Source organism: Miscanthus floridulus, chromosome 18, assembly GCF_019320115.1.
Source record: "Miscanthus floridulus cultivar M001 chromosome 18, ASM1932011v1, whole genome shotgun sequence".
Classification (NCBI taxonomy): Eukaryota; Viridiplantae; Streptophyta; class Magnoliopsida; order Poales; family Poaceae; genus Miscanthus; species Miscanthus floridulus.
The window spans coordinates 106,515,330-106,537,950 of NC_089597.1; the positions used below are offsets into that span (position 1 = coordinate 106,515,330).

A 22,621-nucleotide genomic window follows, 5' to 3' on the forward strand; every position below is an offset into this window, starting at 1 on the left:
AGAACCCTCGCATCTCCCTCACACCCAGCAGCCTTTGTTTTATCCGGATAAAGGCACCAGCCTGTTGCTCATCGCTTCACACAGGCTCCTCCTCCCGTCTCCCTCTTCAGTCGTGTTAATCACGAGGCAGATGGAAGGAGAAATTGGGCTGGTCCCCTAGGCTGCCGTCGCGCCGGATCGTCCCCCACCCACGGGCCGGCTTCACCAGTACCCTCACGGTGAGTCCTGAATATTTTAATCGCTTTCTTTTCCTTTGCCAAAAAAAAAAAAAAACTCGATTGGGGGCGCACTTCCAAGGTCGAGCCACTTCAATCGAGACTGAGTTCGCTGCAGGGTTGCGGATTTTTCAGGGGACAAACACAGAACCTTGTCTTCTCCGTTATCTCTTGGCTTGTTCCTCACCCGGCCTGGTTGGCAGGTTGCGGGTTTGCGGCCCTTTCTGCCATGGTGGGGGTCGGCGAGTTGCTCGCCTCGGCGGCGTTGAAGCAGGTCGCCGGCATGCTAGGTACGGCCATCTGGGAGACCATCGCCTCGCAGCTGAAGCTCGGTGATGAGCTGAAAGCCCTCAAGGATACTGTGTATAGCATCCATGAAGGCATGGTTAAGTCGGAGAAGAGGCTGATGAAAGATGGTGACGTCCCCGTATGGATGAGAAAGCTCAAGGCAGCAGCCTATGACATGGAAGACATGATAATGAAATTCGAAGGTGATATTCTGAGAAATAGAGATGGCTCCCAGAGTAACAACTCTACAACGGTAGGTTTCCAGCGCTTTTGTTGATGCCCATATATATTTTCGTTAATATTTCTTTCCCTTTTCTAATTAATACTAATAGGCTATATATATGATGAATTCGCAGGAGATCTCCATTCCAGTAAAGCTGCGACTGACCATGCCTGGCAAGTTGAAGGGCATGAGACGAAGATTGGAAAACATAGAAAAGTTGAGGAGGTTCGAATCCACGGTGGACACAAGCTCTGACGAACAGGACGTGATCCAGGCGCGGGCTACAGGCCCCTGCCTCGAAGAAGGTATCGTTGGGAGGGACAAAGACAAGGCGGAGTTGATGAAGCTGCTGCAAGAAGATTGCAAGCACGCCATCATCCCTATCTATGGCTTCGGTGGTTTGGGTAAAACCACTCTAGCCCAAATGGTTTTCGATGACAGTACAACTAAGAGAGATTTTGATATCTGCGTCTGGGTTTATGTCTCCACAAAATTTAGCAATGAAAAGATTGGTCGATCAATTATCTCCCAAGTAGATGGACAGAGCAACCAGTATGACCTGTCCTCCGTGCAGAAGCGCGTGGAAACCATCCTAAGTGGAAAGAAGTATCTCATTGTTTTGGATGACTTGTGGGAAAAAAACACAAGCAACTTGAACCAGTTAAAAGCGATGCTGAAAGTGAAAGGTGGTGCACCAGGTAGTAAGATAATTGTGACCACTCGAAGCGAACAGGTTGCCAAGCGGATGAATCAAGATTTGCCGTTCAAGTTGGATGCCTTACCATATGATGATTGCTTGAAGCTATTCAAAGATAAAGCGTTCCCAAATGGATCTGAAGAATATGATGAATTCTTAAAGGTCGGTGAGAAAATAGTAAAGAAGTGCGGTGGCGTACCGTTGGCAGTCAAATCCCTTGGGGACCGTCTTCTAGATATGCCGTTTGCGCAAGTGGGAAGAGACGCTTAAGAGTGAGTTGTGGGAAGGCGAACGTGATCCAACGACCGCGACAGCTGCAACTGCAGTGCTGCCATCCTTGAAGATTAGTTACTACTACATGCCTTATTATCTGAGGCCTTGTTTTGTATACTTTTCTGCCTTCCCAAAAGGCTTCGTCATAGAGAAGAGAGACCTGATTCACAGGTGGATTGCCCTGGGATTTGTTTCAACCGCAGATCGTGCTGAGGAATACCTGCAAGAACTTCGTCAGATGTTATTCCTGGAGGCTACGAGCGCCTCTACCTCGGTGAGTTATATGCATACACACAGGCTTAGTACACTTACTTTTTTTTTCCTTGTATTATATTGTGCTGTCATTTAACATATGATTTATTAGTGTTTCAATCTTAATTCACAACGTATGGTGCTTATCTACAGCTAATTCAATCTAGTGTTTGGTTTGAGGAATAAGATAGCGAAGGATCGTCTGATTACATATAGTTTTGAAAAATAATCCACTTCTTTGCTTTGACGAATAGAATGTGTTAAACCATCACATTTCTCATAAGCACATCAATTTCTAGTGTAAAATTCATGAGTGGTCAATGTGAAAATGGCTGGAACGAGTTGCCTCTTCCGAGGGCTTGGTTGCAAGTTATATGGACCAGGAACAACCCCTGGCGTGGCTTGTACAACAAACCGAGATACAATAGGATAGATACATCTATAACAAACTATCTACCTTGGATTACAAGACATGAAACACGCCTAACCGACACTACTAGATAACACGTATCTTAACAACCCCACTCAATCTTAGTTGGCCACTAGGTTGAAATTAGTTCTGAATTTATCTATCTTGGCTGCCACAACCGGTTTTGTAAACCCATCAGCAAGCTTATCTATAGAATGAATAAACCGAATATCAAGTAGTTTCTACGCTACCATTTCTCTCACAAAATAAAAATCTATTTCAATGTTCTCAGTATACGAGCAAGAAACGTGGGGTTTGCTGATAGATATGTAGCGCCAATGTTGTCATACCATAGAGGAGCTGCAGGAGGATGTACAATTCCCAACTTATCAAGTAATTTTTGAATCCACATTACCTCTGCATTCGTATTAGCCAGTGCCTTGTATTCAGCTTCTATGCTTTACTGTGAAATTGTGGCTTGTTTCCTTGCACACCATGAGATTAGATTTGATCCAAGTAACACAATGAAGCCACCAGTTGATCTCCAATCATCGGGGAAACCTACCCAATCTGTATATGAAAATGCACTTACCATCATGGACTAAGACCCCCCAATTCTAAGCCCTAGACTTACAGACCCTTGCACACACTGCAATATCCTCTTTACAGCACTCCAATGTGATGTAGTCGCCTCATGAAGAAACCGACAGACTTTGTTCACAAAGAAGGAAATATCTGGTCTTGTCAATGTAAGATATTGTAATGCCCCCACTATACTTCTATACCTTGTCGATTCTTCTGGTCCAAGCTTATCTCCTGCAGTGATACTAAGCTTTTTAGTGTTGGAGAGTGGAGTATTAATTGGCTTATATTGACCCATGCCGGCTATACAATGTCAGCAACATACCTTTCCTGTGACAGTTTCAAACCATCACGGGATCTCTTAACCTCAATACCTAGGAAATAATGAAGGTCCAAGATCCTTTAGCGCAAACTCTCGCTCCAAATCCTTGTGTAAAGGATCAGTTGCTTCATGAGAGGAGCTCGCCACAATTATATCATCCACACATACCAAAACAAAACATAATGTGCTTCCCTCTTTTGTAGTAGAACAATGAGGTATCTGCTTTTGAAGGTACAAACCCCAAAGCTTCCAATTTTCCACACAACCATGCATACAATGCACATGGTGCTTGCTTAAGTTCATATATAGCTTTATCCAGCTTACAAACAAAATTTGGTTGTCTTATCTACATACCCAGGTGGCTGACACATGTACACTTCTTTAAGCACTCCGTGAAGAAAAGCGTTATGGACATCATGTTAACGAACCAACCAACCTCTGGAGACTGCTAGTAACAAATATAAGTTGAATAGTTGTAGCTTCGATGATAGGACTGAAAGTGTCCTCGTAGTCAATCCCATATCGCTACTTGTATCCTTTTGCAACAAAGCGAGGCCTTGTATGTTAGTTGCTGAATTCACACTCTTGGTAGTAGCAGAATTCTTACTCTCATCGAGAGAGGATGACACTAGGAGTTGGGACAAATTTCTGGTTTATTTCTCAATGTCATGCCAACCCGAGGGGTTGGGGATACATATTTATAGGCTGCTAGCCAGCCAAGCATATGCCAAGATGCTAGTCTAAGATGCTAGTCTAAGATGCTGTCCTAGATGCTGTCCTCTAGATGCTAGTCTAAGATGCTGTCTAGATGCTGTCCTCTAGTCTAAGATGTTGTCCTATGCCGTCTTAAAAACAGACCATGCAGCCACAAAGATCATGTGACCAGCACAGCCCCACAAAGACCACAACAGCCCCACAAAGACCACAACAACCAGACTTATCCATCATTCTCCCCCTAAGTCTTGTGCGTCGTCTTGTGGGAAAGTTAAACCATCCCGGTCCTGGAGCAGAGCTCAAGGAACTTGATCCTCCCAAGGGGCTTGGTAAGCAGGTCCGCAAGCTGGTCCTTGGTGTTGATGTAGCTCGCCTTGATGCTCCCGTCCTCCAAATAGCCTCGGATGAAGTGGTACCTCACCCGGATGTGCTTACTTCATTCATGGAAAATGGGGTTCTTTGCAAGGGCCAGAGCGGACTTGCTGTCCACCCTGAGTTCCACCGCTCTAGTGTCTCTGTCGAGGAGATCACCAAGCAGTCGAGCGAGCCAGAGTGCCTGAGTCAAAGCGGTGGAGGCCGCTATGTACTCGGCCTCGCAGCTGGACAGGGCCACCACCTGCTGTTTGACCGACTGCCAGCTAACGAGGCACTTGCTGAGAAAGAAGAGGATCCCGCTCGTGCTCTTGCTGGCGTCGATGTCATCGGCGTGGTCGCTGTCACTGTACCCGACGAAGTGTGCCGCCCTAGGGCACCTAGAGTAGTAGAAGCCGTGGTCGAGAGTCCCCGCAACGTAGCGGATGATCCTCTTCACAGCCTGCTGGTGCTCCGTCGTCGGTCGCTGCATGAACCGACTAACGTAGCCGACGGAGAATGCCAAGTCTGGTCGTGTGTGGGCGAGGTAGCGAAGGCTCCCCACAAGACGCCGGTACTGCGTAGCGTCCACCTCCTCCGTCGTGCTGTCGCGGCTCAGCTTCAGCCTCTCCTCCATCGGAGTGAGAGCTGGGTTGCAGTCGGTGAGCCCAACTAGCTCAACGACGCGCTTGGCGTAGGCGGTCTGTCGAAGCGTGATCCCGGAGTCATCCTGGTGCACCTCGATTCCTAGGTAGAAGGAGAGAGGCCCTAGGTCACTCATCTGGAAAGTGGCCTTCATCTCTTCCTTGAATGCCGCCACCTCCGCATCCTTGGTGCCGGTGATCACCAAGTCGTCGACGTAGACACCCACCAGCAGAGCATTTTCTCCACTGCGTCGTCGGTAGATGGCTGCCTCGTGCGGGCTTTGCTCGAAGCCCATCCCCTTTAGCGTGGAATCCAGCTTGGCATTCCACGCCCTCGGTGCCTGTCGCAAGCCGTAGAGGGCCTTGCGTAGGCGGAGCACCTTGCCCTCCTTGCCGGGGATCGCAAATCCCGGCGGCTGGTGCACGTAGACCTCCTCCTTCAAGTCATCATTAAGGAACGCTGACTTGACGTCCATGTGATGAACACGCCAGCCCTCCTGGGCAGCTAGCGCAAGGAGGAGTTGCACGGACTCCATTCGTGCCACGGGAGCAAAGGCGTCATCGAAGTCGACCCCCTCCTACTGCACGAAACCTCGTGCGACCAAGCGAGCCTTGTGCTTGACGATGGCACCGGCTTCATCCCTCTTCAGCTTGTACACCCACTTAAGGGTGATCGCGCGGTGACCACGAGGAAGGTCAGCAAGCTCCCAGGTGCGGTTCTTCTCAACCGCATCCATCTCCAACTGCATCGCTGCGCGCCATGCCGCGTGTCTCTCGGCCTCTGCAAACGACCGAGGCTCGCCGTCGTCACACGCAAGGTGCAACTGTGCCTCTAGGTCGTGAGGCACCGGTCCCGGCACCGGCTGGTCACCGAGAAGGTTCTCCATCGTATGGTACCGCAATGGCTCACCGTCGTGGTACGCGTCGATGCGCTCCTCGTCATGAGAGAACGGAGTAGCGAGCTCAACTGGGCTGTGCTCGACACGAGCTGGTGGTGGAGTAGACGTGCCTAGAGTGGTGCCTGTCGGTGCTGGAGTGCGTGGCGTTGCCGACTGTGGTGGAGCCGGCGAAGAACTCATCACAGCCGAGGTCCTAGCTGGAGAGCGTGGTGCTATCGGAGTAGCAGGCGCCGGGGTCGGTGGAGGCTCGGGGACTGGGGTAGATGTGCTCGCCGAAGAAGAGCTGCCTAGTCCCCCAGCTAACTCGAAGTGGACATACTCGACAGTGAAGTCGTCGTACGTTAGAGCCGAGCCGTCATCCACCGCCTTGTCCCACGTCCATCCTCGCCCTTCGTCGAACACAACATCGCGCGCTGTGCGCACACGCTATGTCTTCAGGTCGAGGATGCGGTAGGCCTTCGAGCCCTCCGCATAGCCGATGAACACTCCCGGAGTGCTCCTGTCGTCGAGCTTGCTGATGTGGCCAAGCTCCTTGACGAACGCGAGGCAGCCAAAGACCCACAAGTGGGAGACCACCGGCTTGTGCCCATGCCAAGCCTCGTACGGCATCCTGCTGTCGAGCGCCTTGGTAGGCGAGCGGTTGAGGATGTAGACGACCGACACCACCGCCTCACCCCAGAAGACAGCCGGCATCCCCCTCTGCTTGAGAAGGGCCCGAGCCATCCCCACAACCGTCTAGTTGCGCCGCTTGACGACACCGTTCTGCTGCGGGCTGTACGGCGCGGAGTAGTGGCGCTGAATGCCCTCATCAGCGCAGTATGACGTGAATTCAGCCGCCGTGAATTCGCCGCCGTTGTCGGTGCGCAGCACGCGCAGCTTGCGGTCGCACTCCGCCTCCGTAGTAGCCTGCGCGCGCCTGATGGCGGCCGCAGCCTCTCCCTTGCTGCCGAGGACCATCACCCACATGTAGCGGGAGAGGTTGTCGACGAGCAGCAGGAAGTAGCGTCGTCCTCCCGGTGTGGCCGGTGTCACCGGGCCACACAAGTCCCCGTGCACAAGCTCGAGCCTCTCCTTGGCTTGAAAGCTTGCCCGCTGGGGAAAGGGGAGTCGCCTCTGCTTCGTCAACACGCAGACGTCGCAGAGCTGCTCCACATGGTCGAGGCGCGGCAGGCCTCGCACCATCTCCGTGGCACTGAGCCGCTTCAGGGCCTCGAAGTGAAGGTGCCCGAAGCGCTCGTGCCACTGCCACGCCTCGTCGTCCCGACGAGCAGTGAGACAGAGGGGTTGTGCCACCTGCACGTTGAGGACGTAGAGTCGATTTGCGCTTCTGGTTACCTTGGCAAGAAGGCGACGACGGCAATCCCAAATCCTCATGACTCCATCCTCAACCACCACGCGTGAACCATTCTCATCCAGCTGTCCCAAGCTGATGATAGAGTTCCTCAACGCGGGGATGTAGTAGACTCCGGTGAGCAGCCTGTGCTCACCAGACACGGCGGTGAAGATGACAGAGCCGACGTCCTTGATCTCCACGCCGGAGGCATCCCCAAACTTGACAGAGCCTCGGACGCTAGAGTCAAGCTCGGTGAAAAACTCCCGTCGGCCGATCATGTGATGGGTGGTGCCGGTGTCGAGGCACCACCCGTCAGTCTTGTCGTTGTCGGAGCTGTCGCCGAGGAGGGCATGTGCTTTTGGCTCATCAAGGTGGAGGAGAGCCGCTGCGGCCGGTGCCGCTGGAGGTAGCTCGATGCTTGCATGTGACATGAACAGAGCCGGCTCCTCCTCCGCCTGTGCGACGTGGGCCTGGCCGCGTCGTGGCTGTCGGCAGTCCTTGGCCCAATGACCAAGCTGGCCGCAGTTGTGGCAGGCGTCGTCTCGTGCCGGCTTGTGCCTGCCGGCGGCGTCGCCCTGGACGCCTCCACGGGCATCACCCTTGGCACGTCCTCACGCCCCGGCCTGGGCGTCTCTGCGTGCCTTGCGTGGCTTGCCACCCTTGCGACCGCCTATCGCGGAAGAAGGCTCCCCCTTCTTCCGGTCACCTTGGCTGGCAAGCCACTGCTCCCGAGTGAGAAGGAGCTTCCCGCCAGTGGTGATGGGCCTCAAGAGAGACTGTGGCTCATCGATGTCGACGACCTTGAGGCGACCTATCGCCTCCTCGATCGACATCGTGGAGAGATCCAGCAGGGACTCGATCGAGCGAGCCATCTGCTTGTACTTCTCGGGGACGCAGCGAAAGAGCTTTTCGACAGCTCTCTCCTCACCGTAGGTGTCATCGCCAAACTGCACCATCTTCTGCAACAGAGTGTTGAGACGGAGAGCAAAGTCATCAACGTCCTCACATGGCTTGAAGGTCAGGTTCTCCCACTCCTTGCGAAGTGTCTACAGTGTGTACTTGCGGGCGCGGTTGCTGCCGATGCGTGCCGCAGCGATGGCGTCCCAAGCCTCCTTTGCAGTCCGCTTGTTGGTAAGCGAGAACTGCATCTCGGGCGGGACTGCAGCAATGAGGGCATCCAGCGCCCGTCGATCTAGGTCGTAGTCGACGTCGCCGTATCGGACTGCCTCCCACATGTGCCACACCTGAAGCTTTACCCTCATCACCGCAGCCCACTCGACGTAGTTGGTCTTGGTGAGGGTAGGCCACCCACCGCCGGGACCGACGTCCCTGACAATAGCCTGGAGCCCGTGGTAACCACGGTACCGATTCAGGGAGAGAGAGCCACGCTGCTTGTGAAGGCCGCGCTCTCCATCGACCCGTCGGTACCGATCCGGGGAGAGAGAGCCACGCTGCCTGTGAAGGCCGCGCTCTCCATCGACCCGTCGGTACCGATCCGGGGAGAGAGAGCCACGCTGCCTGTGAAGGCCGCGCTCTCCATCGACCCGTCCGCCACCATTGCCGTGCACGCCTCCTCTAGGAGCGCCGCCGGCGCGTCTGCGCCTGTCTAGGCTACCGCCGCGCTCGTAGGCATGCGCGGCTGCCCCAAGAGCGCCACCGCCGTGCGCGCCTCCTCTAGGAGCGCCACCAGCGCGTCCGTGCCTGTCTGGGTTGCCGCCACGCTCGTGGGCGTGCACGGCTGCCCACTGTGCCGCCCGCGCTCGCGCTGCCTCCCTCTCTAGCAGCTCGAGGTCCGCGTCGGCGGTGTCGTCAGCGGAAATGGAGCTGCCGATGCTGCCACATAGAGCCTCGACCTCCGCTGCCACCGCACGCGCTGCATTCGCCACCACCGCCGCTTCCGCCTCCGCTCTGGCTGCTGCCAGCTCCGCCGCTGCCAGCCTCGACGCCCTTGCCACCACCGCAGCGGTCTCTGCCACTGCTCGCTCGCGTTCCTCTACCGTGGCAAGTTCGGCCTCCTGTCGACGCTGCGTGCTCGAGGCGACCGAGCGCTGAGACTGTCCTGCGGACATGACGCGCTACCGGGGGGCTGCTGCGTGGGGAGAGGGCTGCTTCAGACGAGCTCATGGGGGAGGAGTGAGCAGGAGCGGCCGGAGCTGCTGCTCACAGCTGGGGCTGTTGTGTGGCTGGGAGAGGAGATGAGCAGGAGATGCTCAGGCTACAGGATAGTACGGATCTGATACCAGTTGTTAGTCGCTGAATTCGCACTCTTGGTAGTAGCAGAATTCTTACTCTCATCGAGAGAGGATAACACTAGGAGTTGGGACAATTTTCTAGTTTATTTCTCAATGCCATACCAACCCGAGGGGTTGGGGATACATATTTATAGGCTGCTAGCCAGCCAAGCATATGCCAAGATGCTAGTCTAAGATGCTGTCCTAGATGATAAGATGTTGTCCTCTAGATGCTAGTCTAAGATGTTGTCCTAGATGCTGTCCTCTAGTCTAAGATGCTGTCCTATGCTATCCTAAAAATAGACCATGCAGCCACAAAGACCATGTGACCAGCACAGCCCCACAAAGACCACAATAGCCCCACAAAGACCACAGCAGCCAGACTTATCCATCATTGTACCTGTCAATCGTGCCATCTTCTTTCCTTCACCTTATAGACCCATTTGTAGTCAATGATATTCTTGCCCTTTGGAGGAGGAACTAAATGCTAAGTCTTGTTGTGTAGCAAGGCCTTGTGTTCATTGTTAAAAGGTTTAAAATGGCTAGAGGGGGTGAACAGCCTAATTAAAATTCTACAAATACACTACAGCAAAGTGTTAGACAATAATATGGCAAAAACACGGTTTTTTGCTCTAGCTCTACCAAATACTATGCATGCCACCTACTACAAGCTGGTTACTATGATCTCTATGTCACACAATCGAATAAACTAGCTAAGTTGCTACTACTACAACTAGTGAGCTAGCTAAGAAGAAAAACTAATTACAACTAGCTACAACTAGTTACTCCTCTACTCAACTATCAAGACAAGCAATCACTACCACTAAACAAGTGAATCAATGAAAGTAATACAAGTGATAGAGAGCGATACCGAACCGGGCAAGTGTCCAATAAGAATTCCAATGAGATAATGAGACACAAGATTTATCCCGTGGTTTGGTTGCTTGCCGGCAACTTAGTCCACGTTGTGACGACGCACTCACTTGGTGGCTCACGTGCTAATAGGCATCACATGCCTAGCCCAACACTTGGGTGCCATAAGAACCACAACAAGATGAGGGTACACAAGTCACGAGCAATCCACTAAAGTTGTCTTTTGAGAATCTCCCGCTGGGAAGGCACAAGAACCCTTTACAATCACCACGATCGGAGCCGGAGACAATCACCACCCCCCGCTCAACGATCCCGCTGCTCCAAGCCATCCAGGAGGCGACAACCACCAAGAGTAACAAGAATTTCCACAGCTCACACGATCACTAGTGCCACTAGATGCTCAAACTCTAAGCAAATGCACTATGGATCACTCCCAATCTCACTTGGATGATGAATCAATGAAGGAGATGAGTGGGAGGTGTTTGGCTTAGCTCACAAGGATGTATCACTGATGAAAATGCCCAAGAGAATGAGCTAGAGCCGTCCAACCTCTTTTTATAGAGCCCCAAGGCTCTACTAGCCGTTACCCATTCATTGGGCTTTTTGTGGGGGCATCGGACGATAACACATACCATCGAATGCAACAGTCCGAGCGTTCGATGCCTGTGCAGCTACCACGTTTACTAGCCGTTTGAATATAGCCGTTGGCACCCAACGGCTACCTCCGTGCCTCAGCATCTGATGCCACATCGGATGCAACGCCCTGCAACGTCCGATGCTATCCAGTAAGGTTCTAGAGCGCTCCCACGTACATCGGACGTGTTCGATGTCACCCATCGGACACAACACAACGTCCAAAGAATTATTCTCTAAGATAGAGAGGAGACAAATCACATCAGACATTGTCCGATGTGTAGCGTCCGATGCATGCTCTAGCGTCCGATGTTCCCTTGACTTCATGGTCAGTGAGTGAATAGTAACTCTGTTGCGTCTGATGCATTCCTCGCCAGCGTCCGATGCTGCTGCATGAAGTCGGTAACCTCTGCTACGCTAGGGTTAGCCATCGGACGCTAAACTTCAGCGCCCAATGCTTGCGTCTTTAGCGTCCGATGCAAGCAGAGATCCTCCAATCCTTCCAACACTTCAACCCTTGTGCAAATGTGTTAACTCCACCAAGTTCCACCACTTGTGTATGTGAGTTAGCAGTTTTCACAAACATTTCAAAGGGTTGTAAGCACTCACTAGGTCCTAATGCAAATGCATGGAGTCAATTCACCTTGTGGCACTAGATAACCGTAATCACCATGAGAGTTCCCCTCTTAATAGTACGACTATCTATTCTAAACCTAATCACACACTCTATTGCGTCTTGATTGGTAAAACAAAATGCCCAAGCATATACCTTTGCCTTGAGCCCAAGCATTTTGTTTTTCTCTTTCTTCTTTTCCATGTTGGTGCACTTGATCACCATCTTTTTTGGCTATCTCCATCACCATGAGTGCCATATAACTCCATCACTTGGACTTGGACCAACCTATCTCATAATCACACTTAGAGCATAGGGTTAGTCCAATAGGTTTCATCAATTAGGGAAAACGAAACTAGGGCCTTTAATTGTCCATGGCTGTCACCCATTTAGGATCCTGACATGCTTCATCTAATGTGGCAGGTCCTTCAATAGTAGCAGCCCACATGCACCATCGAACAGTCTTGTGAGTGTAAATCTTGGGTTTATTAATACCTTGTTGTAGCTTGGTTGCTAGACACCTGAGGCTCACCGTAAGAGTTGACGCAGAGACATCAGACGTAGAGGATCCGGGTGAAGAAATCTCTGTCACCGCTGAATCCATTTGGGAGACACGTGTGCCTACCCCCTACACCCGAATCTCCCTATGCAGCCACACCATCGCCCGCAGGAACAGTGTGAGATGGTGGAGAGAATCGAGCCACAGACAATTTGCCTGATGGAGATCCTTCATGTGAAGACGTGTCTGGCAGCGATCTCGAGCCAGATAAGACCCTAGTCCCGACACTGGCAAGCATATCTACATCGGAACTAGAGCCCTAGCTGCCTCTAGTCGGCGGTGTGTGTTGAGCCACAGATTTTTGCCAGAAAATGTCGTTGTTGCACCTGCATCGAGGTCACAAATTCTAGGGCTTGGCATGCCATCAGTAGGGTAGAATTAAGCATCTATTGATCATGCAAAATTGCATCCCCTAAACTAGGGGGCATTTACATATTTACCACTATTACAAATGACATCTTACACTGTGTCACTGACACATAAGTCACTGACATGGTATTTTTTATACCACTCACATTGTAATGATGGTAAATATGTAAATATTCCCTAAACTAGTGGAAGAATTTAGAAGAACATCATGAAGGAGTTAGAGCTCAGTTCTTAATCTAGCACCTGCATTTGGATGCAATAGAGAAAAAGAGAAAACATGCTCATCGAACACCACATCCCAAGAGATGTAAACATGCCCTTCCGAGGGATCCAAGCACTTAAACCCCTTGTGAGAATTACTATACCCAAGAAACACACACCTCTAGGAACAAAATTGTAGCTTTCTGAGTTGTAGGGGCGGAGGTTTCGCTAGTAGGCACACCCAAACATTCTAAGAAAGGTGTAATCATGTTTCTGGCCAAGGAGACTATTAAAGGGAGTCTCATTGTTGATGACTTTGGATGGAAGGCGATTAATAAGAAAGACTCTACTGTGATGAAAGCTTGATCCCAAAATTTCAGCTGAAGGCATGAGCTAGAAGAGAGAGACCTACTTCAACCACGTGACGGTGTTTACGCACAGGTGAGCCATTTTGTTGATGCGCATGGGGACAAAAGACGTGATGAGATATTCCCATACTTTTGAAGGAGTTCAAGGATTGATACTCTCCTCCCCAATCACTTTGGATAGCTAAAATTTTGTGATCAAATTGTTGTTCTACAAGGTTATGGAAGTCACAAAAACATTGGAAAACTTATGACTTATGGCACAAGAAGTAGATCCAGGTGAACTTGCTGTAATCATCAATAAAACTAACACAATAAGGTTTTTGCCCAATCGAAGTTGGAGGAGGACCCCATACATAAAAAATAAGATCCATAGGACTAGCAGACACACTAGTGGATCAGGAATAGGGCAACTGATGGCTCTTGCCCTTTTGACATGCATCACAGACTGCATTTTTATTCGAATCTTTAACAAAAGGAAGTTTGTGGCAACTTAGAACTTGCTAGACTACTGGAGTGGAAGCATGGCATTGCCTATATTGCCACAAGGATGTAGATGGCTTGAAGGACGCTAAACACTTGTTTATTCAGTAGCGACTTTAGGGGGTAGAGGCCTCCTTCACATCTGCCTCTGAGAAGAGTCCTCTTCGTCCCCATTCCTTAATGAGAAAATGATCAGGATGAAACTCAAGGAAAGCATTATTATCACGTGCTAGATGATTAATAAAAATCAGATTTTTGCTAGCCTTTGGAACATGAAGAATGTTGTTAAGATGAATTTCACTAGTAGGGGAACGCAAAATGCTATGACCAACATGACCTATCTCCATACCTGCCCCATTAGCAGTATGCACCTCTTCGTTGCTGGTGTCCTTTTGTCACAGATGGTCAGTTTCTTGAGTTCACCGGTGACATGATCTATGGCACCTGAGTCCGACTAACTAGTTGCTGCCGTCCCCATATGACGTGGTTGCTGAAACCACACTTTTCTGGGGAGGGCTAGTGAAGGACGCATCGAAACATTTGTAGCACTGAATCAGTGTTTTCCTAAACGCTAAACGGTAAATAGTCGGCCACCTACCGTTTAGCCATTATTCGGGCAAAACGTCCCATTAAACGGGCTAAACGGCCAATTAAACGGGGTAAACGGGTGATTAAACGGAAACGGTGCACCACCGTGTAGCGTTTACACGGTGTTTAAACGGGCTAAACAACTGTTTAGGCGAACAGTGACTGAATGATGGTGTGGCCCTCCTTGATGTAGAGCTGGTAGATGATGCTAGAAGACACACTGCCTTAAGCACGTTCGCCGCTGCGTCCTCCCTTCTGGCCACGCCCTGAGCCATAGCCACCACCACGGCCATGAGAATTGTTGCAGAGGACGGAGATCCCCTGCTGTAGAGCTCCATCCTCTGCTCAGAACTAACAAGTTGAGGGTATAACTCACTGACCGAGATGGGTTCAACCCGAGCGGCCATGACAGAGACCACCAGATTGAAGTCAAGGTCATGCTCCTTGTCTTCAAGCTTCCTCGCTGCAAACCATCTCATCTGCAAGGGCCTTCATCTTGGTGAAGTATTCATTGATGGAGGATGCCCTTTGGACGCCGTGGAGAGTGCCATACATGTGCTGATGACGCAAGCTCGAGACTTAGAGGCGAACATCCCCACGATCACTGCCCATGCCGCGGCAGTAGTCTCTGCAGATGAGACTTGCGATAGAATATCTCGCAAGAGCGATGGCAATAGATATCTGAGGACTTGCTGATCCTTGGCCACCCAAACCTCATACTCCGAGTTCTTGTCATCCTCTATGAATCCAGCGAGTTGTGCTCCCGTCAGCACGGAGAGGACCTGAGCCTGCCACATCTGATGATTGTTGCGGGAGAGCTTCTCGGTCACTGGAAAACCGAGCAAGGGAGAAGCAGACGCAGCGAGGATGATGGGAATGCCATGGATGAGTTCCATTAGGACATTGGTTCTAATTACCATGTGAAAATGGGTGGAACTAGTTGTGAAGGACTGAGCAGGTGACCAGAGGGGGGTGAATGGGAACCAAATCAAATTTTCTTTCCGACGAGATTGTGCATTGTCCCAACAAAATCCCAAAGTGCTCACCAACTCTAAATCTTCCAAGCGAGTCCAGGCAGGCCAACTGGTGATCGAATGAACCCACAAAATACTCAGAGCAACTAGCGGAAGCAACACGGAAGCAACAAAGCCGAACAAGCAGTGATGGAGGCGAAAACGCAACACAGCGGCAACACCTCCTAGGAAAATTGGCTTAGCCGATTTTGTTGTGCCCCTCTGAGGAAACAGCCTAGCCGGGTGGGAGAGGCAGCTTAGCCGGTTTGATGAACCAACTTAGCTGGTTTGATGAACTGGCTTCACCAAGTATGTGCTAGCCGTCCACGGTCAGTCCTCTAGCCCTTTGTTCCTCGGTCTAAGCCTCCACATCCGTCCTTCACCGCTCCTGGTCCATCGGCACAAACTCGTTTGACCTTCGACCATCTTAGCACTCAACACCTGCACATCACACGACAACAGACATGTTGCACACACTTCACTCACGCCATGGTTAGTCTCAAAACTAAACTAAAGCTCGATCATCTCGTGACAATCACTCACCAGTCATCACACATGGGCACATATCAACCATGTGTTCGCAAGTTGCCTATTCTGAAGGCTCGGTTGCGTGTTATATGGACCAGGAACAGCCCCTGGCGTGGCTTGTACCACCCCTTATATCTCGACCTCCCCTTATATCTCGAGGTAGGTCGGGTACATGACGGTTTGGGGGAGTTGAGCCTATGGTCTACATGGGCCGGAGTCCAGGAGCGTCTTGCAGCGGCGTCGTGTGGACCATGGCGATGTCGTGGAGCCGAAGAAGCTATGGGCGTCGTCCGGCTGCTCTGTTCTGACACGCTGAGTGTCAGGCTGTGTCGGCTTGGACCAGCCACCACTAGGTGCACCTTCTGGAGGTTTCTTGGTGGTGAAGGCGGCTGGCTTGAGGGGTTGACGTGCGGGACTGGGAGTGCCCGAGCCCCTAAAGCCAGAGGAGGAGTTTGTCTTCTTGCGTCGTGCCCCGTGTGTGACCTTCTCGGAGGAGTGGTTGACAAAGCCGTGCCTATGGGGCAGCGCTGGGGAGCCCCCTGAGCCTTGGTGGCTCGGGGCGCCCCTGTCGTGCCCGGGCCTTGGCTGGCGCCGAAGACCGGGAGGGAGCCAAGGATCGAGTCCATGCTTCCGTCGATCGGGAGCCTGAGGCTCGGGCGAGCCCCCGAGTTCCAAGCAGAGGCGGCGGGCGTGCTCGGACTCGGTCTGATTCCTTTGCCGGAGTGTACGCGCGAGCGTACCCGATGGGTATAGCCCCCGAGCCCCCAGGCGATCCTGAAAGGGTCGGTCGGGGGGTCTCTCGGTCGGAAACCTTTGATCCCGAGGCTTAACATACCCCTACGTTAGGATCTCGTCACCGAGATACAACAGTATAGATACATCTATAACAAACTATCTACCTTGGATTACAAGACATGGATAACACGTATCTTAACAGACAAACTAGTCCTTGACACGTCAGCAACTAACTTCTTATCGACTTTAATCGAAGATTAGAATTACATTTTGTTATGGGTCCACAATGGAAATCACAAAACTCAATATTTAATTGTACCAATGCATGTATCGTATGATATATTTACATGTTAATATTTCTATGCTTTGCGACGGGAGAATAAATCTCTCAAGATTGTATTTTAAATTTGATACGGGCTTAATAGGATATTGTCGGATTAGCGCCAACATTAGCTTATATTATGGATGCCATATTCATTGTAAAATAAACTATAGCTTTAAAATTTTATAGAAAAGGATAAAACATAAATAGCTATATATCATTTTGATCCTGTTTACCATGAACGTTTGATAGCTTTTCTCCTGTTAAAACGCACGAGCATATTTGCTAGTTATCTCGTAATAGTAGAACCACCCATTTGATTGTGGCATTGTTCACAGCAGATGTGTAATATTTTTTTTCTCGAAAAAATATGATTTTATATGGAAGGTGACAATATACAATCCTGTGAAGTTTTAACTCGATTCCATTTGTAAGATGTGAAATTTGCATGCCCTTATTTTTATTTTCCTTTTGAGGTACTGTTGAACCATGGAAATACAAACTATCTGTTGCGTCACTAATCGACCTGCAAATTTGCATTTCAGATTTCTGCAGGATACTCCAAATCCAACAACCCTCATGACTTATTATTCAAAATGCACGATTTAGTCCATGAACTTGCAAGGTCAGTTGCTGTTGAGGAAGTAGCCATTTGTGATGCCAATCATGGAAGCTCCGGTGCTAAAAAGGACATCTGTCGGTACATGTTGTTCTCGAATTTCGAAGATGGACACCTAAAATGCAAAGATATGCCTTTGAAGGCAAGAGCTATTCATTTTAGTGACTGCACAGGATATCAGCCTTCAAGGGATGCCTTTTCAGTAACTAAATGGTTGCGTGTCTTGGACTTGTCAAGCATGCAAATTGTGGAGCTACCCAGGTCTATGAGAAACCTGCATCACCTGCAAGTATTAAATCTGTCAGAAAATACCAGTCTCGTAAAGCTCCATAGTCCCACTTCCATCTGTGACTTTCAGAAGCTACGCTATTTGGATATACATGGCTGCTCGAATCTTAGAGAGCTACCAGATAACATTCACATACTCCAAGATCTGGTACACCTTGATCTATCAGGATGTACCAGCCTACAGAAGCTACCTTCACGATTTGGAGAGCTGCAAATGCTTTCGTTCCTGAACTTATCATGTTCACAGCTTGAGATGCTACCGGACACTTTCAGTCAACTGGAAAATTTGGAATATTTGAATCTGTCCTTCTGCTCCAAGCTTAAGCAACTGCATACTCTGTCATTCAAGAGAATGAAGGGACTTCTTTATCTTAATATGTCTGGTTGTACCTGGCTTGAGGCGCTTCCTGAGTTTTATGGCGACAATGATGGCTGCCTGAACCTGGTGATTTTGGATTTATCTGACTGTGATAGACTTATTAACCTTTCTGAATCTTTTGCCAGACTAAATAAACTCCGGTTCCTGAGCTTATCTGGCTGTTCTCGCATTCAGAACATTATTCACTTTCTTGGTAAATTTGTGAAGTTGGAGTACCTAAACCTGTCAGGTGTTCCATTATCAGGATTTGATGTGATAAAAGATTCTGAAGCTCCAAGCTCCTCTACAGGGCATGCCTCTGGTTTTTCTGGCGAGGACTTGAGCCTGAAAATGCTCAATGGGATAATTAAAAACATGCCTCGTCTTGAGTATCTGTCGGCAGGAGGGCTGTCGCTGTTCTCAAAAGAAGGCATTTCTGAGGACTTCCTAACCTTGCCGGATTTTGTTGTCTCAACAAGAAGCGGTGGCGACTCCAGCAATATTACCCTTCTTCAGAACATCCTCGATCTAACACACCGTGAACTTAATATCAGATGTCTTGAGGCTGTGATATCTGCGGAAGAAGCAGCGATGATCGAACTGGGCAGGAAACATCGGCTTGCTTCTTTGAGTCTGGAGTGGTCCTCGTCAGAATGGTATACACCAAGTGAACCTACAGTGAAGACAATGGCTGTTCTCGAACACCTGCAGCCTCATCGAAATTTAAAGCATCTCGCTATAAAGGGCTACAACCACAGTATGTTTCCTCGTTGGCTTATGGGGATACGTTATACACTCCCAAATCTGGTCAAACTTGTGTTGTCTGATCTTGTATCATGTGACCATCTTCCTACTCCAGCAAATCTATCAAACATAGAAGAGCTTGAACTTCGAAATATGCCCCAACTTAAGAAAGCATGTTTGTTACCATCCAAAAATCTAAAGCGACTGTCGCTGGTTGCACTAGCAAGTGGATTCACCTTGAGATTTATTCAGGATACAAACACAAATTGTCAGGGGATACATGACATGGATATAGATCATGCAGAAAAATCTGAGACCCCAGATGTAGCTAGGACACAGTCTTGTGATCTTTCTCAAGAGAATAGAGAAACAGAGCAGGCGATAATGAAAGGGAATAAGAGGAAAAATGCAGGTGTAAGATTTTTATCAGCTATAGGCTTTAAAAGGAAAGGAAAGATGTTAGATTTGCCTGTATCTTCGCCCACACCATCTGCAGCCAAAGAAACAGTCCCTACCCTTTGCTGTCTGAAGATAGAATACTGCCAAGATCTGAAGCTGTATTCGAGCATCAACTGTGACGAGTACTTCATCAACGAGAGTAAAGTTGAGTTCATCACAGATACGGGGTCATCAGCTCCCATATTGGCACGTAAGATGCATTTCAAAAACTGTTCACGTGAAACTGCTACGTTGCTACAGGATGTACATATCAGGACCGATGAACTAGTGATTGATGGTTGTGACAAGAAATTTTTGAAGAACTTTGCCAAATCCAAGATACACAATAATGCCCTTGATCTTTTCAATAAGGAACCTTTGAAGTTTGCCATCGAAACCAAGGAGGAATGGTACGAGAGATTTTATCTTCAACACAAAGCCATCCAGAAACTGAAGATAACAAACTCTGAGGAATTTGATCTTGAATATATGCCATCCATTCCATCACTACAGGAGCTTGAATTTGATTGCATGAACAAGATTCCTGTTGATACTTATTATTTAGGGTGCATCAATGTTTTTGAGGCGCCGCGGCGAGGCGCGGCGCCCGACCCCCTTCACAACGCCTAGGCGTTTGTGGCGGACGCCTAGGCGACGCCATACACACATTTATTAGGCGCCATATGATCATCTTAATATATATGCTACTAAAATTCAGAAGCAAATCATACCTTAATATTGCAAGTCTTAGCATGTAATACCATAATAAATTAGCTACCAAGAGTGCTAGTGCACAACATAATAAATTAGCAAAATAGCAAATCTGAAATCTCTCATCACTCAATAGCAACAAATTAGTTTCTAATATCATAATTGCTGGTAATGGAAGATGTACTCGCCATTGTGCTATTAGCTGTAACTGTAAAAACAAAGAACTCGAGCAGTTCCAGTCACCTCTCTGTAACAAAGCATGAGAGACAGGGAAAGAAACAGAGGAAGAGGGAAGGAAACAGAGGAAGAGGAGGGAAGCAGATGGCTGCAGAGGAGGGGAGGGAAAGCAGACTGCAGAGTACACGCCTCAAATATTTGGGAAAGCAGAGGAGGTAGGAGGGAAAGCAGAGGAGACGAGAGGCATACCAGGCGGAAGGGGAAGTACCCGACCAAGGCAAGGCAGAGCAGGTGCGGACGGATGTGCGGACTCGAGGCAGAGGCAGAGTCGCGATGTGCGAAGCAGGGGCGGCCGGCCGGTGGACTGGAGCAGAGGAGCAGCCAAGCGGAGCTCGAGGTAAGCCCGCCGCCTTCTCTCTTCCTCTTCCGGTCGCCCGGTCTTCCTGCCGCCTTTCTCTTTTCCTCTCCCCTCGATCTCAGTCGTGGCCGCGGGTAAAGGCCTCGCACGGTAAATTTCCCGCGCGGAAGGGCCTATCTACTTCCCGCGCGGTCAATTTCCCCCCTGCGCAGTCGATTTCTCGCCGCGCAGCCACCGCGCAGTCGATTTCCTTTTGCGCGGTCGATTTCCCGCGACGGCGAGGGCCACGGTCTTTTGGCGCCCTTCCCCTCGCGAACTGGCATCCGGCGTCCGCGGCGAGCTTGTAGGCGTCCGCCCGACGCCAAACCAGTCCTAGGCGACGCCTAATGCGATTAAGCGGACGCCATACCACTCCAGGTCGTGGCGCCCCCGACGCCCAGCCCCTCTGCCACGCCTTGTCGCCTAGGCGACGACTAGGCGACGCCTCAAAAACATGGGGGTGCATAATGGATAAGTTGAAAACTAGAAAACAAATGTATAAATTGAAGAAAATTACTTCATCATCACGCGAGAATTGCTTGTACACAAACCCTGGGGAAGTTCTATCATTGGCTATTCCTCACACTCTACATATCAAGATTGTTTATGAGGTAATTTCTCTTGGCCGTGCTTCGGTTCTCCTCTTTTAGAAAAAAAAAAAGGATTGAAAAATAGGCAAGGTTGATAACGGTCTAACTGTGTATCTTCCTTCACAGGCAATGCATTTAGCTGATTTTCGCCTTCTGCATGAAAATGTAGACTTTGGAATCACAGAGCTATGTCTTGCAAACCTTCAGCTTGTTAAGAAAGCCACGGAAGTTGACCCTAGAGAGTTGGCCAGATATGACCAGCTCCACAGGTTGTATTTGAGATGGTCCAGACAACCTGACGATCAGGCTGATAATGCACACACTAATTTCGATCAAGGGTTATCTAAAATTGATACTGACGATTCTGCAGTTCTCCAAAGACTCCAACCTCATGCAAACCTAGCAGTGCTTGAGATAAGAGGTTATCAGGGTGCCGCATTTTGTGCATGGATGAGCAATGCCAATCTCTATGTTCCAAATCTTGTGAAGATTAAGCTCATTGGCTTGCCAAGATGTGAACGTCTCCCGTCACTAGGGCAGCTAGCAAATCTGGAAGAACTGCACATTTCAGACATGCCTAATATCCGAGAAATGGGTACTAGTTTTTACGGAGGCAAGCACCCCTTCCGGAGACTGAGGGAACTTCATATTTATGGGATGGAAATTTTGGAGGTGTGGTCCACGAATTTGGAGCCACCTGCTGGACAAATGTCTTGGAATGACGACGAACAGCAGTTGCAAGGAGACGAAATATTTCCTTTCCTTAAACACCTCATCGTAATGGGATGCCCAAGGTTGACGCTTGACTCAGGTTTTCAAGGTTGCATAAGGCGTATAATTGAATCATGCAGTGAGGTAGAATTATCACGCGGAAAATTTATTGGGTCTTCATGCCTTTCTAGACTTCTTGATGCAGAAACAAATATCCTTGGCTTCTCTGGTGGTTTAGAGCTTCTCCAACACGGCATCAACCTGTGTAAATTGACTATTGAATCCAACAGTGATCTGACCACCTTACCAGGGGGCATCCAGAAGTGTCAAAACCTTAGGAGCTTGCAGATATTGGACTGTTGGAATTTTTCTGTGCTTCCCGATTGGTTGGGGGATCTGACGTCTCTCGAGGAGCTAGAAGTTCACGCTCCCAAATTGCAGTGCTTGCCTCATGTCATCAAGGGTATGACCTCCTTGAAGACATTGACTCTTGAGCAATGTAATTATAAACTGCGTGAGCGATGCAGCATTTCAGGAGAAGACTACGACAAGCGCATCAAAGTACAGGTAATATGCCCTGCTTTTAGTTACCACTAGTTCCTAAACCCGTGGTTTGAAGAGATATAAGTATTAGAAATTTATATATAAGTTATAATGACTGAAAAGATGGTCAGAAAGGGACAATGAGAGCCTACAAAAATTGTCGTAACTAAATCAACTCCGAGCTGCAACAGGACTATTGCTAACCAATGGCCAAACAACCAAGCAACTGAAGCTAAAAAGGAGTCAAACTACCGTAGCTAGATAGGGACCTAACACAATTCCGAGAGAATAAACTAGCACTATGGTCTGCACAGATACTGCAGATAGCTA

General features: G+C 49.5%; 2 protein-coding genes across 4 annotated transcripts; both read left to right on the forward strand.

Moving 5' to 3' along the window:
• Window positions 1-49: 49 nt before the first annotated feature.
• Window positions 50-1,693, forward strand: LOC136520925 (putative disease resistance protein RGA3). 3 transcript variants are annotated; one of them, XM_066514605.1, is made up of 3 exons: window positions 50-218; window positions 334-756; window positions 860-1,693. In XM_066514605.1, the coding sequence occupies exons 2-3, from the start codon at window positions 445-447 to the stop codon at window positions 1,691-1,693; spliced, it is 1,146 nt and encodes a 381-aa protein (XP_066370702.1). In that variant the 5' UTR covers window positions 50-218; window positions 334-444. The 3 variants fall into 3 exon arrangements, with proteins under 3 accessions (XP_066370702.1, XP_066370703.1, XP_066370704.1); XM_066514606.1 differs by having other exon boundaries at window positions 351-756; XM_066514607.1 differs by having other exon boundaries at window positions 419-756.
• An 88-nt stretch (window positions 1,694-1,781) lies between these two features.
• LOC136520924 (uncharacterized) lies at window positions 1,782-20,644 on the forward strand. Its single transcript, XM_066514604.1, has 2 exons — window positions 1,782-1,970; window positions 17,261-20,644. Exons 1-2 carry the CDS (start codon window positions 1,782-1,784, stop codon window positions 19,790-19,792), a joined length of 2,721 nt encoding a protein of 906 aa, XP_066370701.1. The 3' UTR covers window positions 19,793-20,644.
• The last annotated feature ends 1,977 nt before the right edge of the window (window positions 20,645-22,621 follow it).